The 19,852-nt window shown below is 35.3% G+C and overlaps 2 protein-coding genes across 6 annotated transcripts; both read left to right on the top strand.

Annotated features, from left to right (window-relative positions):
* The first annotated feature begins 917 nt into the window (after positions 1 to 917).
* On the top strand, positions 918 to 5,427 carry LOC105129484 (stAR-related lipid transfer protein 7, mitochondrial-like). The gene is made up of 6 exons (XM_011031565.1): positions 918 to 1,497; positions 3,024 to 3,186; positions 3,608 to 3,784; positions 3,892 to 3,975; positions 4,369 to 4,450; positions 4,558 to 5,427. Exons 1-6 carry the CDS (start codon positions 1,115 to 1,117, stop codon positions 4,986 to 4,988), a joined length of 1,320 nt encoding a protein of 439 aa, XP_011029867.1. The 5' UTR covers positions 918 to 1,114; the 3' UTR covers positions 4,989 to 5,427.
* A 3,649-nt stretch (positions 5,428 to 9,076) lies between these two features.
* On the top strand, positions 9,077 to 18,774 carry LOC105129485 (uncharacterized). Of its 5 annotated transcripts, none has more exons than XM_011031571.1 (7): positions 9,077 to 9,155; positions 12,259 to 12,722; positions 12,844 to 13,008; positions 13,411 to 15,697; positions 17,293 to 17,408; positions 17,545 to 17,657; positions 18,381 to 18,774. In XM_011031571.1, the coding sequence occupies exons 2-7, from the start codon at positions 12,290 to 12,292 to the stop codon at positions 18,486 to 18,488; spliced, it is 3,222 nt and encodes a 1,073-aa protein (XP_011029873.1). In that variant the 5' UTR covers positions 9,077 to 9,155; positions 12,259 to 12,289; the 3' UTR covers positions 18,489 to 18,774. The 5 variants fall into 5 exon arrangements, with proteins under 5 accessions (XP_011029873.1, XP_011029872.1, XP_011029869.1 ...); XM_011031567.1 differs by lacking the exon at positions 9,077 to 9,155 and adding an exon at positions 10,554 to 11,098 and having other exon boundaries at positions 12,200 to 12,722; XM_011031566.1 differs by lacking the exon at positions 9,077 to 9,155 and adding an exon at positions 10,554 to 11,098 and having other exon boundaries at positions 12,204 to 12,722.
* The last annotated feature ends 1,078 nt before the right edge of the window (positions 18,775 to 19,852 follow it).

Consider the following 19,852-nt stretch of genomic DNA (forward strand, 5'->3'; position numbering starts at 1 on the left):
TTTCACCAGTGTTGCTGAATTCCCCACTGTCCCACTGTGTCATCCCAGCACTGTTAAATCAAGGCCTTGGACAATCGTCAACTCTCGTCAGCTCACTGTTGTGCTAGCTGTTGCGTGCTGCCGCACACGTCTGCTGCCGCACACGCATGCTACCGATTTTTGCTACTATCACGCGGGCTGCCACCTCGTAGCTACTGTCTAGCAACACTTTTCGTCAGCCTACACCTTAACGAATTTTAACCCTGTGATAGGCAGATACAGGGGGTGGCCAGTAAAAGCTCTGCAAATTTTTTGCCCCCGCCTCTTCTTGAATAATTTTAAATTTTAACTATAAATTAAGTAAATTTTAACTTTTGATCTCCCAAAAATTTATTTATAATTTTACCTCTCCAAGCCTAATATCATGGTTTTGCCCTGCTTGTCATGTGTATCGAACTTACAAAATGACAAATATCATTCTTAATATTTTTTTTGAATAAAAAAAGTTAAAAAGAAAAATACTAAAAAGACAAAAAATTAAAAGTAAAGTTTAAATCAAAATTTCAAACAATACTTTAGCTGGTAATTGTTTTTACCATAAAAAAGCAGATTTTTAATTTAGAATGTGTTTGGTCACTATGTTTTTTTAAATTTTAATGTTTTTATTTAAAATAAAAAATTTATATTTTTAAATTATTTTGATATGTTAATATTAAAAATAATTTTTAAAAATAAAATAATTTTATTTTAATATATTTTTAAATAATTGTTTTTTTAAACTATCACTACAGTTCTGGCGGCTTAAAAGGTTATCAAAGAGGAACGTGTTTTAGACGCTCCTTCACCTGTACGTATCGGATCCCAAAATAACCTCCCTCCCGGCCCCAGATCAAACTCCCATCAACGGTTAAACCACTGCCACGTAATATTACCCCAACAACGAAATCAACTCCCCACCCCATCTCTTTCTCTCTCCACAGCACTATCCTCTCTCCTTCTAAAATCCCTGTCTCTGGATCTGTCAGAGACTAACTAAAAAGAAAATATCCAAAATCAACAAACAAACAGTTAATTCATCCATGTAGATCATCAACCCTCTCAGCCCAGCTCAGCAAAAAAAACTAATTTTCTCGCAATGGGCGAGCCTTTCTTCGATCTAATGGAGTTTCTAAAGACACCTTCCATAACTGAAACACTTGTCGACATTTTGCTATGTGCAGTACCGATATGGCTATCCGTTATGATCGGCCTCGTTATTGGCTGGTCTTGGCGGCCTAGGTGGACTGGCTTGGTCTTTCTTGGCATGAGGAGCAAGTTTAGGTTCCTTTGGACTGTGCCTCCTGGATTTGGAGCTCGGCGTCTCTGGCTCGCTTTTACAGCTATCTCGACCTTTTCTGTTTGCCGCACCATTTGGTCCAATTTCCAGGGTAAAAATCGAAAATCAGCACCCGCCGCTGTGGCTTCAAGTTCGGCAACCTCACCGAGGAATCCAGGGGGGAGAAGTGACGGTTCTATTAGGTTAGCTGCATTTCCTTTTCCTTTTTCTAGTTTCCTTTATTTATTTTTCATGGTTTTAAATTGCTATAATTAATAATTTGGATGCGGTCTTTTTCTGATTAATTTAAATTTCTAATTGCAATGAAATTAATTATTGCACTCCGCTCACAAGAAAACTGCAGTGTAGGCTGCTCTAAATTCCTGAGCAGTCGAGGGAAATTAGCAATAATGCATGCAAGATGGCTGATTTTGCATACAATGATGAAGTACTCTAGTTTGTGACCGTTGAGGCCTACTTATCACAATTGTGTAGTTGCATAGAAGCTTTAAGGAATACGAGTGCTTAAGCTACTGCTTTGAAGTGCTATGGGAAATGTAACGTGATGGAATGATACAAAGTTGGCCATATGGGTGCGATAAATGAGTGTTAAACATGTATTGTCTATGCATTTTTTTAATAGGTAATATAATAAATGATGAATGTTCTGAGTTCAGTTTCTAGTCGAGAAACTGTGCATCGTCTGCTATCTAGGGGCGTGAGACTTTGTGCATTTCTTAGTTCTAGTTACACCTATTTGCTAGATATATTCATGTCCTGTTTGGAAACCAGTTGTAGGGGTGAATACCAAGTCCTGGTGTTAGTAACTGATGATGTTAGTAACTGATGTCAAGTCACTATTTCAAAGAGTTTAGAGCATCTGAAATTTCTTTGTTTTGATTATTGAAATTTTTTAGTAACTGACGCCTTCTAGTGTTATAAGCTAGATTCAAATTAAGCAGCGCTTGCAGTGACAATATTGTTTGGTTTCTTAAATGTTATTATTGGGAAGTGTCCTTTATTCCTTGCATGGTCAAAAAATAACCATGTGTTCTAGTGAAACGTCAAGAATATCAGAAGAGAAAAACAGGGATTGTACGCTTTTAGAAAAGTTCTGTATTCCTGCTGTAGGTTATTTATAGGGTGTAGCAGCCACTGTAAATTATTTCATGAGAGATTGTGTGCTTTATTGAAAGGTAATGACTTGCAGGTTTCAATGGACATGAATGTAAGCCAAATATTCTCCTTGAATGAAAATTTCCATGGTATTAGTGGACTTTGTCACTCTTCCAGACAATGGATGTTTGAAGTTCTTTCTGGCCTCTCTGGATAATATGATATATGATAATTGGAGCTTTGGCTTAAGAAAAAAAAATAGTAATTTAAATTCTCAGGTTCTCTTGATATATGTTAGTTGTTGTGCCTTTATCATCCAAAAAAAAAAAAGGTCTCTTATGATCTATGATAATTGTAGCTTTTATTTCGAGTGATCTCAGACTCCTTCCTTGAAAAAGTAACTTCCAAAGTGTTGACTCTCTCTCGTGTGTGCACACACAAAAGATGTGGACAGTTTCATTGGATTATTGGAGGGTGTTAATTAATGCTGGGCTTGTATTTGTTTGAGTTGTTTCATATAAGATACCTGACTATCATTAATGTGTTGTTCTGGAAATGGTGTACTATTTGTTCATAAAGATGACTTGGTTTGTGGTATGCTACTTTCATGCAGCTCCTCTGGTGAGTTAGAGGACAGGGAGGACATTGTCACTGAGAATGACTTAGAACACCTATTGCATCTGCTGGAGGGGAAGGATGGACAGAAGGAGTGGCAATGTATGATGGAAAGGTCAACCTCGAACATGAGATACCAAGCTTGGCGCCATGAGCCTCAGGTAGATTCAAACTGTGTTTCACTGCTGAAACTGCCTGTGAGAAATAGTTGTGGTTTTTTTAGCAACCATCCTGTAACCACATGGTTCGAGCATCATTACTATATGCTGGGATTGCTCGGTCATGGGAGTTTATGAATATTGCAGAAAATTCCCCAATTTGGTTCCCTTTGCATTTTCTGGATTTGGTCTTGAGGTGTCTATATGTTATTCCACTTGTCATGTATTTCCATGGTTGGTTGTTTAGTTAATCGCTAAAATGCCTGGTGCTGTGTGCCTAGATGCCTTAGCATGCATATTCTAATATGTTTGTGCAGCCCATCATTCAATGTTCAATAATGTTTCCTTTATTGTCCTTCTTCTCTTCAAATCATGTACTGAATGGCAAAGCTAGAAATGATTTTGAGAGTATTTTTTCTATCAGGAAGGTCCCACTGTATATCGAAGTAGATCTGTCTTTGAGGATGCGACTCCAGAGTTGGTTAGAGATTTCTTCTGGGGTGATGAGGTTCGACCTAAATGGGATACAATGCTGGCTTACTTCAAAATACTTGAAGAATATCCTCATACTGGAACAATGATTGTGCACTGGATAAAAAAGGTTTGATGTATAAATTATGCACAAAGTTGTGTTTATTGATATCCTGTTTCCACTTTCTTGTTTGATGTATCATTGATTGAGAAGAAGTTTCCTTGTCCAATTTGCAGTTCCCATTTTTCTGTAGTGATCGAGAATATATCATTGGTCGAAGAATATGGGATGCTGGGAAGACATATTATTGCGTGACCAAGGTACTGATGGAGGCATCTCGTAATTGTTGCTTGCTGTTGCTTTTTGTCCTTGTTTGTTTCTTCTTCATTCTTCTGAAGAACAGGCCCCTATCTGTTTTGCCTTTTTTTTATTAAGGAGGAAGAGTTTGATTGGAGTTCTGTGGTTAATTTAAGGATGAAATAAAGGCGAATGGTAGCGTACTAGCAACTAGATATGTTCTTTGTTGCGTCTATCAATTCAATCATTCCTGTACATGGCAGTATACTAGCAACTAGATTGATATAACATTTGAATCTCCCTTTTTGACCTGGATCTGAAGTTTTACTTCTTTTTAAGTTAGTATAAATTCATCTTGCATTGGTTGTTGAATGCTATGGCAATCTTTGTTAACTAGCAAATCTACAAAATTGCAGGGGGTTCCTTATCCAGGCCTGCACAAGCGTGACAAGTTAAGGCGTGTTGACCTTTATTTCTCAGGTTGGGTTATTAGGGCAGGTGAGCACTGTTGTTGGTTACACAATCTTAATCTCACAATTTGGCGTACTTTATCACTGAGAAAGTAATGGTGCCTTTTGTTTTGTGTCCTTGATGCACGCATATAGTGGAATCTCGTAAAGGAGACGGACAGATGTCTGCATGTGAGGTTACCCTTCTACATTACGAGGACATGGGGATACCCAAAGATGTGGCCAAGTTGGGGGTTCGTCATGCGATGTGGGGGGCAGTGAAGAAACTGCATTCTGGTATGAGAGCATACCAGAATGCAAGGAAATCAGAAGCTTCGTTGTCCAGAAGCGCGCTAATGGCAAGAATTACCACAAAAGTGTCTTTTGATGAAGGCATGGATTCTTCAGAAACAGTTAATGAGGAGGATAGAAGTCCAGCTGTAGATATCCAAAGACACAAGGATCATGGTATTGATTGGAAATGGATAGCTGTAGGCGGAACAGTAGCACTGGTTTGCGGTCTTCACACTGGTGCGATTGGCAAGGCTTTGTTACTGGGAGCAGGGCAAAGACTTGCACGGAAGTGAGGGTCTCCAGGTCAAGGACGTCGTGCCCCTATCCGTATCCGTTTCAAGGGAGTTTTTATCCACTTGTTGAGTTATGGACCAATATTTATCAAAGATGGATGATTTATATTTTTCTCACGATGGCTCTCGTTGGGTAAGAATCTCGTCCTCCCTCCCTTCCAAAGCTTTCATATTCAATGAAGGTGTCTGTTAATTATGCAATTTTGCTTGTGAAAAGAGCGGGTTTGTGCCTGGCGGGTGGTTTTGGAATCTCACAAAATTTATCGAGCTCAACGGGGAAGACCCACATAAGCTAGCTGTAGCTTTGGGGGAGGGATGGATGGATAACCGGCCCAAATCCAAGCTTTAGGTCTTTCTCTCATTATTATGTGTCCATCTACCATAAAACGGATGCTTTGCCCAGTTAAGAACTTACATCATGTTTGTGATAGTTATTGTTTGTTAAGGTGTTTTTTATTTAGTAATATATTAAAATAATATTTTTTTATTTTTTAAAATTTATTTTTGATACTACTAAAAATATATATAAAAAAAACATGGTAGTAATCTAAGACTATGAAAGCCGCTGCAAATGTATTCGAATGTTTCGTTATTGAAAAAGTTACAATTAAAGCTTAGGTATTATTAAAACATGAACACGTAAAAAAAGAAAAGGAAAAAGAAATCCTGAAATGATATCTGATCACTTAAAAGAGTTGCTTTTATTAAGACTATTGGAACCAAGACTGAATACAGATGTTATTCCGACAACAGTTTATCACACGATGCAAAGTGTGGGTGTAGTTTTTTCAATGTTAAAAAATTAGCTCACATATTTTGTTTAATCTTCAAATAAATTTCTAGGTTTTTCAATGTTCAAAATTAGTTATTTCTAATGTTTTGCTTGTATGCTTCAGAGCCCATAGAGAACATGCAGCTGCGGTGGAGGGGGGGAATAATTGTTCTTCTAGATATCAATGGCGCCAGCTCTTGTTTTTAGAGACATTCATGTACTGTGTTCAACATTAAAAGAAGAAGGGAAAAAATTAATAAGCTTCCTCAATAATGATCACAGATAATTGATTAAACATTGACGGCCATCAAACCCAAACTAGGGCAAGGCATTGAACTTGAACTAGCTAGCATGTCTAATAAAGATGTAGGCATCAATTTGTCAACCGTTCTTTTTAAAAATTTTAATGTTTTTAGTTTTAAGTTATTTTATATTTTTTTTAATGTATTCATATTAAAAAAATTATTTAAATATATTTTTACTGCATTTCAGATGTGCTCCAAATAGTAGTATTAAGACTTCAATGTTAATTCTCGAGTACTATTCGCTGCCATTTGCTCAACAGGCTAAGAACACGGTATATATAGATGGGCATCTCATCGGGTTTGTAATGATAATAATAACAATAATATACTTTCAAAAGTTTTTCTAAAAAAAATATCAAAATAATTTTTTATTTTTAACATAAATATATATTAAAATCATTAAAAAACAGTGAATAAACATGGATTTATGTTAATTCCAGTGAAATATATATATTTTTTTAAAAAAATAGAATCTATCTCACTGTGAAACACTCGTATAATCAATCTGACAAAAAGAAAAGAAAAGATCATCACTCCTTGCATTACCGTTTATAGATTTTAGAGACAGGCAACAGCCCCCTAATATGGACACCCCTCCACATAGCGATTGACACCGCTTCAGCTATTCATCGTCTACTAAGGTTTTGCTATCTTACCTTGTCCACAAATTTGTGGTGCCATTTCCACCAGAAAGAGAGAGAGAGAGTAAATATCACGGGACATGGATGAATCGGCAAGACAAGCGGTCATAATCAATGGAAACGTTCAACAAAACTAATCTTGTGATCAAATCCTTTATGACGAAAGATACATTAATTTATCGTGTAGTGTTGTTCTTTCCACAGAAGAAGAACAAGAGCAAATGAGTGGTTCCTGCATCTTGTATTGTCTCCATGGATAAGCAAGGCTTGAAAGGGACTCATCCCTTTTCCATGGACATGGTGAAGCTAGCCTCCACTATTGATACAAGATGGTCCAGATCCTTCAAAAGTGACAGAAACTTGAATACATGCAAACCCTATCCAAAGGCGACTTTATGATGAACTGGATTTAGCTGGGGTGAAATCATGGGCCCGTCTTCAACACCATTCGATTTGTCAAGATGTTGATCTAATTTTGGAACAAGTGATGATCTTTCCTTCCCTTCCATCACCATTCAAAGTTTTCAAGCCAACAAATTAATTCAAAGCATAAATGCTCTCTCTTTTTTTGTTCATTAAAAAAAAGGAGCTCCTCGCATTGGTTTTCTAGATATCGGATGTGGGAATTAAAGGGATCGGCTACGTACCGAGGAACAATTTTTTGTGGCATTGGGGTGTCGGTGGTCCTTCCACCATGGAATTTTGGTGAATGTTTCTCAGTTCACTTCCGGATATGTTTGTTGGAAGAGGAAAGACACTTCCGGATATGTTTGTTGGAAGAGGAGGAAATATTATTTCTTAAAATATTTTTTATTTAAAAATAAATTAAAATAATATTTTTTTAAAATTTATTTTTAATATTAACATATATTAAAAAATAAAAAATAATAATTAATTAAAAAATAAAATAAAAAACTAAATTTTAATAAAAAAATATGTTAAACATCAATATCAAAGTGGCAATTTTTTACAATAGCCAATGAAAGTTCAAACTATATTTCCTAGGAATATTTTCTTTAACGCGGAATTTCCTATGGATTATTGCTCGATCAGCAGATTTTTGGAAAACATAGTTGTTGTTTCTTGATTTATGTTTACATATTTCCTTGATCTTCACCTCAAGTAATGTAAACTCTATTTATTTAAAAGTATAAAGGTGTGTTCGATAATTATTGTTTTGTTTTTTAAAAAAAATATTAAAATAATATGTTTTTTTTAAATATTTTTAATAACAACATATAAAAATAATTATAAAAAAAAATTATGGAAAGGTAGAAATTTAAAAAGATGTTTGAGAATATGGTAGTATTTGTTTTTTAAAGTAATTTTTATTAAAATATGTATCAAAATATTTTTAAATTTAAAAAGATGTTTGAGAATATGGTAGTATTTTTTTTAAAGTAATTTTTATTTAGAAAAATATCAAAATATTTTTTTATTTTTAAAATTACTTTTATTATTAGCAAATTAAAATAATTCAAAAATAAAAAAAAATTAAATAAAAAAATTTCATGATGAAAGTGTTTGTCATTAAAGCTCATCCAACTAATAATTTAATAAAATTTTAAAATATAATTTATATTATTTTTTAAATATTTATTAAAATATAAAAAAATGAATTGAATATAAAAGTTTTTTTCTTAAGTTATTTAGTGTATTTTTAAACCGTATATATATCAATTTTTATATTATCCATCTATTCTAAAAGAGAAACTTTTGTCAACTTTTGCCTTTCTCCGTAAATGATAAGGTAAGCTTATCTAGTTCTCCATGTCAAGATTGTTATTTATGAAATGACAATTCTACACTTCATATAAAATATAATGTTTTTAAAATCCATTACAGAGACCCTGAAAACTCGAATTTTTTTTTATGAAAACTCGATTTATTTATTTTTTATTGAAGATGGTTGTTATTTTTATTGGATCTTGGCTTGATTTCAGGCCACGATTTGTGTATGAAAATGAAGTGTGGTTGGAGTTTAGAGATTGTAGTGGTGGCGAAAATAAAAGAATAGATTAGAGGAGAGGGGAGCAGCATGGTGGAGAGAGACCGTCGAGGATTTGTGTGTAAAAGAGCTGAGAGGTGGAGGAGAAGGGCCATGGTGGAGAGACTATCGGTTTAAAGTGGTGGCTGGTCGCTCGGGTGTTTTTGTGGATTGTTGGTAAAGGCTACTATGGGGAGAGGATTTAGGTGGCGTGAGAAGGGCAATAGATGTTATGATTTGGTGATAAAAGAACTGTAATCGGTAGAGAATGTAGAGTGGTGGTGGTGGTGGAGCTGCTATGTGGCTGTTGTGGGAACTGCTGCCACGGTTGGAGTAGAGCAAGAGGATGAACCCGGGGAGAGGAAGCTTAGGTCTGGAATAACGAAGGATTGTCGAATTCCAGCTAGGAAACAGGTCTCTGCTGGATTTATTCGGGAGAGTGGCATATAGAGATAAGATCAGGTTATTATTATTATTATATTTTATTTTATTTTATCTAATATCTGTCAAATATAAAATATTAACTATTAATTTTTTTTTTTTTAGCTCTATACATTATTAAACACGAGTTGTAACTTCGACCACCGTCGTTCGTAAGACTCCCGAATGATAGATATCACGGTGGTATTAGAAGCAAGCCCCATCGTTCGAGTCTCGTGAGGCTTCGGGTTGATGGGATTCAAGGGAGATCTTGACCGAAAACAAAACTACGAAGATATGTTTAATTTTTAGTTTTATGCCCCTACGTTACTGGGAGATAGAATTTTAGTTATTCAAATATTATTTTTATATAATCAATTTTAATATAGTATAAAATCTTGTTTTTATAATTATGTGTGTTTTGATAAAAATATTAATACATATTGTATCAATAAAAAAATATCTTACCTTATTGATTCAAATTGAATTTTAAAATTTTAAAAGCATTTTATTTTTTCCAACCATCCCTCAATTTTAAATTTTTTTATTAACTAGAATTATATTTATAAAATTTTCTATGAAACTAAAATAAAAACTAATATAATTTTTTTCTCCATAAATCTTTAAAGAAATGTATTTTTATGTTACTTGATTAAAGGAGTTTAATTAAAAGATAAATTGAGGATCAAATAATAGGTAATTAAATTCCTATATTATCCTAAATTTCTCAATAACCTGAAAGACCTTGATGTGGGTTGATGTAGCATAAAAGATGATTTTCTTGATTTTTATATTCTTACATCCTATTAAAAAACATTAAATATATATCTTAAATTAAAGTTTAGGGTATAAACTCTCAATTGATTTAAGTAAACCGATGTTAAGAAATTATAATTCAAAATATTTATTTAAAATATTTCTCATATTTATTCAATATTTTAATTTTCCCCTTTTTATCTATATATGTGATAATAGGGACCCATTGTATGTATTTAATCTTAAGAGATATTAAAAATTTAATACGCCTAAATTGAATTCATTTTACTATTCTATATATTTTTATAATAATTGTTGATGATTCTAGAACAGCTAATGATATGATCATCTTGTTTCTTATTAGAATAACTACCATAAGGCTAGTAGTCAACAACAATCGATCGGCTGGATCCTCCTCCGAAAAGATTATTATCACTAGCTCAGGATCAAACAATTTCCTTTTCTTCCTCGATCGAATGGTTGTTGGATAAATGCTGATAATTTGTTTACTTTGCTCATTTCAAGCACTCGAGGTCGTATGTTTTAATTTCAATTGGGATGAATATGGTCAGTTCGGGACCTAAGAAATCATGGATTTTTTGGATTCCTGACGGGGCACATGAACCCACTTTTTATTTATTTATTCATTAAATAAAGATGTACAGAAACACAAAGTGAACTGAGATTAGTGGTGACATCAATGTTGGCTTTCCCTGTGGATGAGGCAAAAACCTCGAAACTTTACAAAGTAGATTATTTGTACTCTGACTCCGAAGTCGAAGAGTTTACATTTTTCCCAGGAACCCAGGAAAAAGAAGAGATTTTGACAGATGATGATGATGCGCGCTATCCTTTACTTACTAATCTTTATTTATTTATCATACCATGACATAAACAGATAGGACCGTGATAAGTAGAGGTAGCTCGACTTGATATTTACTGGCACACCATGTCTCCTCGTGGCATTCCCTGAACCTCATACTTTAGAATCTCAGCAAAAGCCAGGATGTGTGCTTATTGTAGCAGGACGCATGGCAGCCACCCTGAGTTTTTGTATGCCACTCTGTTATAGAGACCAAGTCCTCCTTCCTTCTCTCTACTTGTCTAAAAAGTAAAGTCCAAGCGTACTTAATCGTCTTGCTTTGTTCAGAAGGTGTCTGCTAGTGCTTGTGCTTCTTAGGATCAGCAATAGGATGATTACTTCTTTCAGGGATTTAAGGGACTGTTAGGTATGTGGGTCTCTAAAATCTTCTTTTCTATTCTTGTGTCTCTCTCATTTTTCATTAATGCTTTTAGCTGGAAGTAGATTTTGTTTGGATTTTGATGGTCTTTTCAAGGATATCTCTCCAAATCTTTCATACATTTACCAGAGACTTCTTGTTTTGAGATGATGGTTTTGTGATTTTAAACTCCTCTTTTGTTGATGTATTTTTCTAATCTTGCAGATGAAATAAAAATCATTTATCAGTTCTTATATTATTCCTTTGCCTTTTATTCTGGACGAAAGTTTTATTCTTTTGTTTTCCGAGATTCAATCATATGTTGTATGTTCTTTGTATGCCAGGTAATGCTGGATTCATCCTATTAGGGTTTTTTTTCTTGGAAGTGAAGATGTTTTAGTCCTTACTAATTACAACTACTATATTACTCGATCTTCTTTACCCCCTATACTCTAGGCAATGCTGGATTCATCCTATGATTGTTTAACTCTTGAAGGAAAGAACCATTGTTTTCATGTGGATAAGTAATTAATCATTACTGTTCGCAGTTCCATGTCCTTCAAGAGGCCGGTAACATTTTTGGTTAAGCTGTGAAGACATGGTTCTTCTTTCCTATGCTTGATTAATGTTACAATTGATGTCTTATAAATGAATGATTTAGCAGAATGGTCACCGTCAAACAAGCACATTACAATGTTATTTGGAATGCTTATGCATCATGGTGCCTGGCAGCATACGGTTTCAGACTTTTTTATCATATGATTCCAAATAAATGGCTATAAACATGGGACCTGTGAATCTTTTCGCTGGGAAAGATTACTGGAGGAAGAGTTAGTCTTATCTTCACTTGTAGAGCCTTGAGGAGGGTTTGGTAGGGCCATGACCCCCATTTTCAAAAACTCTCCTTTTCCTCTGAACCCCTTGTGAAATTTCCCCATCTCCGCTGCTTGTTACCCTCTGTTTGGTTAAGTTAGCGATTGCACGCAAAAAAAAGAAGGTCTGAACTAGTTTCCACCAACTTTTCCAGAAAATTATATATTATCTTCATCATGTGGTCATTGCCTCTTGACAGTCTACATTAATATATATTGACTTTATTGTTTTGTGTAGACAGATTTTCATGTTTTGGATCATGGAGAGGTCTGACCTGGACCTCGTTGGCATTTCAGGATTGCCCACAGAAGATTTCATCCAGCAAAGATGGATTCAAATGATAAAAACATAGAACCTGTAATTGATTTAGGATTTTCCCTGGGTTATTCCAATCAGTGCATTCAGAGAAGATTGAAGAATGATTCAGGTGCAGGTGCAAATGCAGCTTCAAGTGTAGACATGACATTTGTGGCCACCAATGCCCTGTCTGAACTAGTTTGGTCTCCAAAGAAAGGTTTGAGTCTTAAATGCGCTGATGGAACCTTCCCTGACAAAAAACCCTCTCTGTTATGGGGTGCAGGACCAAGTGATATGGTAATTGGATCAAAAGCTGACAAAGCTATCGGCAAAAAAAATTTCATGGCTCTGGAAGAATCTGACGAGAGTGAAGTTGCTGGAAGAGACATCCCCACAAAGTTCGTTACAAGTGATACAGGCCTATTTCCGTTGTTAAGTGAATCAAGGCATAAAGTCAAAATAGGTAATTATGAATTCCTTGCAGGCACAGTGTATTATGTATTGGTGAATGTCAACCTATAGAAATTCCTATCCAGTACATGATGAAACCTGTCTTATGTTACTGAAAATCTCTCATTTGGCAGCAACTGATGATCTCGAGGAGGAAATGAAAACAGCAGTTGGGCTACCTTTTCTGCAGAAAATGGATGATGCAAGAAACAATAAAGCAGAAGATATTTATGATCCGATCAATCTTCAAGTAGATGAAATATCTAGGACCTGGGAAACCAAATTTCCAAGTTTGTCAGGTGATTGATTTGATCTTCTCAACTTAGTTTAGCTCCTACCTTTCTAAAATACACATCCACATGATATTGTTTTAAAGAACTTCTATAGCCGTTGAAACTGGAGTCCTAAAAGCACCGGATTATTAGAAATTACTTTGTTGTACTGTTCTGCATATTTTGTTTAAATAAATAACCTATACTTGATGTGAGAGACAAAAAGATTCTACACAGTCCCTAATTGAATTGCAGCCGGAGCATCAAACATTTTATTCAAATTCTCTTCAGAGCTGTTCATCGATCTGCTTCCTTGTTATTTTATCAATATATTAGTTCTTTTTAGGTGCCTGAAGAAACTAGTTGTTCATGCTTCGATATTCTCATTCCTAACAGGACACTGATTTTTTCATTTTTCAATTTAAATAGATGAAACGAAACTGGATGTGGCACAAAATGGCCCAACTTCCAAGGAACCTACTGTCAGGATTGGATGTGTTGGTGATGCAAGTCACACATTACAGACAGAAATTGTTTCGGCCTCACAAGTTTGCTCTGTGGAAGAATGTGATTCTTATGACACTAATATGCAGAAAGCACCATCAGTAGGAAGAGAACATTTTGAATCACCTTCATGCATGGAAAAAGAGAGAGAGAATAATATGGAGACTGGTCCCTACATCTGTCCTCTGGAAAAACTGGAGTCAACTGCAGAGAACGATTTTAAAACTCCTCATAGTGAAAATGTCTGTGATGTGGCAACTGAGATTGTAGGATCACGAACTGCCAAGGAAGTCCGGAGTAGCTCTCAGCAGGATGATGAGATACTTCCTAAAGACAATGATTGTGCCATTAAACAGTCTCCCACACACAGCAGAACCCGGAGGTATCAAATGAAAGGCAAGGCTAAGGCTTTATCTGATGGAAATTTAAATGAAAGAATGCTGGACATGGATGATGACAGCCATGAAAGTGTTGAAAGTTGCAACAGTGTTGGGTTATTTTCTACTGGCAAAAGGCAACGGAACTTTGATCCACATTCGTATGTTGGGAGCAAAAGTATCAAAACTAAAGTTCAAGAAAGTCCCGGTTCCTCTTCATTTGTTAAACATGATAGTTCATTCATGAATTGGATCTCAAACATGATGAAGGGGTTCTTAAAATCAGATGAAGATGAGGCACCTTCTCTTGCTCTTACCCTTGCAAATCATAAGCATGGACACGGGGATCGTGATAAGAATCTCATTTCATGTAACAGAAATCAAGATCAAGGGTGCAAAACTACGGGATTTCATTCGCTTTTTCAGTCATTGTATTGTCCCAAGACAAAGGCTCAAGAAACTGTCGCTTTGAATGCCAATACTCAAACGGAAGGATCTAAAGAACTTGGGCTGGACAACAAGATCTGTGACTCTAATGGTACTTCAATAGCCTGTCATATGGTGACTGACAATGTGTACAAACGGTTTCTTCAACCAAATGAGAAGTTAAATGAGTCGACATCTGGAAATGGTACAGCTCCACCAGCCTTGACCAAACTTCTATCCACCAATATTGCTTCTGGTCAGGAGATTGGCGGGAGTAACTCTGCAGAGAAAAAAATTTCATGCAGCATGGCAACTGATAAGGAGAAAGATGGGACAAGCTCCAATTCCTCTCCGGGTAAACGTAAGAGGAATGATGATGAACAGCCATCTGAAGGCAAGGCCACAAATACTTCCAGGTACAAAAGTGACCCACTCACAAGCTTGTGGATAACTCGGCTTTCTCCAAAAACTTCTGTTCCATTGTCAAACCAGGATCTTTGCCGCAGAAGAACTGGCAAAGCTCTTGATGGCTTTGATGATTTCATAAGCCCAAAGGCTCAGTGGCAGAATCATCCTTCTTCTTACCAAGATAAAAAAATTGTGGGGGCTAGGGAGGAGGAGCACTTCACTGAGGACCCGGTATGCATGCTAAATTGTGCCAACAGTACTGAAGTTTCATTTAGCATAACTAAAGTAAATGGACACCATGATGAGAAGTCCATGTGTAAAATGAACTCTACCTTGCCTTTTTCAAGATTCAGAAATTCAGAGGCGATGGCTTCTGTCTTTGCAAGGAGATTGGATGCCCTCAAGCACATCATGCCATCATACGGGACAGATGATTCTTCTTATGGAAACCTGGCATGTTTCTTTTGTGGCATTAAAGGTCACCATGTGCGAGATTGTCCAGAGATAATAGATAGTGAGCTTGCAGATATTCTAAGAAATGCTAACTCATTTAATGGAGCAAAAGAATTTCCCTCTGTGTGCATAAGATGTTTCCAGTCAAATCACTGGGCTGTTGCATGTCCTGGTGCCTCTTCAAGAACAAGACATCAAGCAGAATATGGCGCTTCTCTGGTCCATGAATCCAGTCCTTGTAAAATTCTGCTCAATCCAAGAAATGAAGACGATGCAAAGCATTCAGATGGCAAGGATAGTCAATTGCAAGCTGCTGATGCACCTACAGTTCGCAATGGGAAATTGCATGAAGCTTCTGCCTCTGGGGAAATGAATATGAATATGAAACCGTTTGAGAGAGACACTGCTTCAAGTTCTGGGGAAAAGAAGTTGAAAGAAAACCAGGTCATGCCTTTGAGCAATTTTATCAATAGCCAGATACCGGACGTACCGAAGGGAATTTTTGATGCAGTAAAAAGGCTCCGTTTATCTCGAACAATTATTCTCAAGTAAGTAGATCATTCCAGCTAAACTGTCATCTTCACTGCTCTGAGATCTTTCCTATAAACTGCCATGCAATAACTGAAGACATTTTAGCACTCGGATATCTGCACCCCTCTAATTGTTTGAGACATCATAAACAGACAGATAAATTGCAGGTTGTTTTCAACCATATGGTTGAGCTTTTGTTTAGTTTAATCTGAAGTGTGGCGTGTTTATACCTGTAATAGGCAGTGGTTGTTCATCACGGCATCTTGTTTACTGTTGGATTTGGGAAGACATGCTTCCAGTTTCCTGCATCTGATTTATTTTCTTAACTAGATAAACCAAGTCCGAGGTGGGAATTTGTTTGATTGCGTAGAAAATCTAATAAACTTCTGGTAAGGACATTAAAGCCTCATTTTCCTAAACATGAACCAAGTATGACAGATTTGAACCAGAAAATTCGTGAGCTGCTAATTTTGAAATGCATTGGCTTGAACATCTGGCTTAATATTGGTCTGTCCATGCTTATTCTATCAAATCATCTTCTGTTACTTTATCCTCATATTACTTTGGCTTGTGATTTTGGCATTTGCCTCCCACCTCGAAGTCAGTTCTTTTTTATTTTTCTTTTACATATCTTACAAGCTTGTTTCTGCAACATGGTTTTATGGTAGAGAGTCTGGCCTTGTGGCAAGAAGATGGCATTTGGATAAACATGTTACCTTCTGATGCAGATCAAATTGTAATCTGTCTGTAGTGTTCAGGACCACTGAAGGATGACCTTTTTTCTTCTTCTCCATAACTTTGAAATTTTTTGAACTTGTAGTGAAATCTGAGTGACCTTCTAGGAAAATTAATTCCAAGGAAACATGTGGTGTGGAGCTCAGGTTAGTGACTTTGAGAATCTTATGATAGAAGAATAATGAGGTGACATATTTTACAACTTATGCAAGAAGGTCCAGGATCAGAACCAATAACTTAAATGTATCAGATATTGCATTGGTGAAGCATAAGGAAGAAAAAAGAGAAATGATTGTGGCTGAAGAAAAGAGAGTGTCAGAAGAAAAGGAAGGATTGCAAGACATAGATTGAGAGTACCAGCCTGCATAAATCGTCAGTTATTCTACCACAGTACTGTTTTTCATGGTTTGAATTGCTCGGATAGCTCTCTGCATATGGCTCAAATTAATGTACTTCATAGTCAATATCATGGGGGGTAAATTTTAGTAGCTCTTTTTTCATCTTCTGATGGCATACCTCCATGCAAAATTTGAACAAAGAGGAGTAAATGTGTGATAATGTGTTTGTAGCTTTTTTATGATAACTGCACAATTACATCAGCTACACTGCAATTGACGGCAATCGCTTGTCATTCTAGAAAACTCAATTCCAAGATAATTATAAATCTAGTCCTGCTTTCTCATTCATGATTTTCTCCCTTGAAAGTCCTACTTATCAACACCAATATGAAAAAAAAACTTGAAACTACTTTCGAGGAATAACCTTGGTTTTATCTGTAACATTCATCAAAGCTTGAGTTTTTCTTTTCTAGAAATTATTGTCGTAAAAGTTTTTATCTTTTTATTGATGTTTTCTATGTTGCATGCTTTGGCACAAGATGGTTGAATTCTCATACACCATCATCACATCTTGATGGCTTTTTCCTGCGCTTGCGGCTTGGGAAGTGGGAACAGGGACTGGGGGAAGCTGGGTATCATGTAGCCTGCATTACTGGTAAGCCAAAATTGTTTACCCTGTCTCCTATCTATGATAGATGGATGAGTTGCATTGTTGTCATTAATTAGCTTCCTTTTCTGGTGACGACTCACCCCCCCACCTTTTTGCTCTGTTCTTTCTTTTGATCATACAGGAGTTCAAAGTCAGAGTTCAAAACAAAAGTTCAAAAATTATATTGCTGTAATTGTAGGTGGCGTTAAATGTTTAGTTGAGAGTCAATATATCTCCAACCACGATTTCACCGAGGTAAAAGCCCGACTCTGAAACCGAATTCATGTTTTATATAATCTAGCAATTTAAATTTCAATCTTTGATCTATAGATTTCCAGCTGAATCTGCGAGCATGATATCTTTATTCATGGACTGCATATAATTAATCTGGCTATTTATAGCCTTTTTTCCCTTGTTGAATCATGTTTGTATGTTTTGAATGCACGATTGTTTGGCCTCGGTCAAGTAGCCCTTTTCTCATCCAAGGATCACGACTCGTCAGAATATGGTCTTATGATCTTTCTTCAATATTTGCCTATTTTACACACCATATATTGATTCATGTTGCATTGAAGTTTCCTTCATTGATGATTTATATGACTGAATCTGCATTTGCTTAATGGAGTCTCTTTATGAAGAAAGTTTGAGCTTTCAGTGTTATGTTACTACATACTCTCACCTAGGTAAAGTAGTCTGTCACCTTCAAAATCATCTACGAACCCTTCAAACACAGCAAACCTGTTGTTTGTTGGTAGAGGAAGTCAATGACTCTGAGTTTCGTAATATATTATCATATATATAATGACTATGTAAGAATGGACCTTAAAGTTCCACGTTCATTTAAAAATGGTGGAAATATTATCCTTACTTTTTGTAGAAATCGCCGGGTTGGGAGACAGTTCATGCATGTTACCTTGTACCTGGGAAAGAAAGGGATCCTACTCACATGTTGCTCTCATTTTTTTACGTATTTTGCAGGGTGAGCTAATGGCATGGTGGTGTGCAACCTTGAAGGATGGTGGCAAGACACCCTCCGAAGAAGATTTAAGATTGAAAGTTGAAGAGATGAAAATGTTAGGGTTTTAGGCAGAAATAGATTCAGGTGTCGCTTGCAAAAATACATAAAGTGAGAACAAAGCGCTTGACTAAGCCTCTGCATATATAGTTTTGATTTGTCATTTCTATTGCTTCTCATCTGTCCCTCTAAACATGACACCAACGTCCAATTTCAAGTACGTTTGGCATGGAGGAATGGCCAGGGAGAGAAAGCTTACCTCGATATTTGTGCTGATAGAACCATAGATTCTTTTGTTGTTACTGTGTGTGTTTTTTTTAATTAAGATTGATATATAACATGATATGTTTACCCTCAGTGACGACAAATACCCCTGTGACTGTCGTGTCAAAGACAGTGATTTGCAGACCAAGAACATCATGATATAATTTCTACCATTAATACAAAAGCAGGTAAAAGTGAAACATACACATCAGCTGTTAATATTAAGAATATTTTAATGCTAAGTTGACGTAATGACATGTGAGATGCTTTGGGACTGTGTTATAGATATTTTTTAAAATATTTTTTATTTAAAAATGTATTAAAATAATATTTTTTTATTTTTTTAAAATTATTTTTAAATCAGTTTATTAAAATATCCTAGAATATTAAAAAATTAATTTAAAGTAAAAAGTTAAAAAAATTAAAAAAAATTAAAATATTTTTAAAATATAAAAATAAACAGCATCTTAAATAGTGTAAAGTGATTTCCGGCTGTGTATTTTACATGGAAGCTGATCCCTGACTCAACCACACTATTATTATTGATTAAAGTTATATATGCTTTTAATATAAAGCAGGACGGCGCACTGCACCCATAACGTAAATCAAGTGAAAACCACGTCGTCGGTCTCAAAAGCAGCTGTTTTTCCAGCCCCACTATTTTACTTTATTTTTTGGGATTGGACCCTTTAACTTTTTTAGTCTTAGTTTTGGCTCAAGAATTTATTTTGTACCTTTTCAATACATGAATTTGAGTGAGGAGAGAAGCTCGTCAATGAACGGTAAAGAAAAAAGAAAAATATTAATTGTCCACATTCCGATAAAAAAAATATTAATCTTAATATCAACATATTTTATTGTGTTTTTAAGCTTTTATGAGGCCTTGAAAAGTAGGGTGGGTTGAAAAAAATATATATTCTAGTTTGATTTTGTTTTTAGATAAATTTAGAGGTATTTTAAGTTAAAGATTAATTCATTAACATTATAAGAATATTTATAATGTATTTTTAGATTAAATATATTTAAAAATAATTTTTTAAATTAAACAAACTCTACCATCTCTCCATTATTCAAAAACTAGCTAAAATAAAAAAACCATCAATTATCAAACCTGTGAATAATTTAGCTAAATATATTTAATCTAAAAATACATTATAAATATTCTTATAAT

The sequence above is a fragment of the Populus euphratica genome, unplaced genomic scaffold (genome assembly GCF_000495115.2).
Source record: "Populus euphratica unplaced genomic scaffold, PopEup_1.0 scaffold18.1, whole genome shotgun sequence".
Lineage (NCBI taxonomy): Eukaryota > Viridiplantae > Streptophyta > Magnoliopsida > Malpighiales > Salicaceae > Populus > Populus euphratica.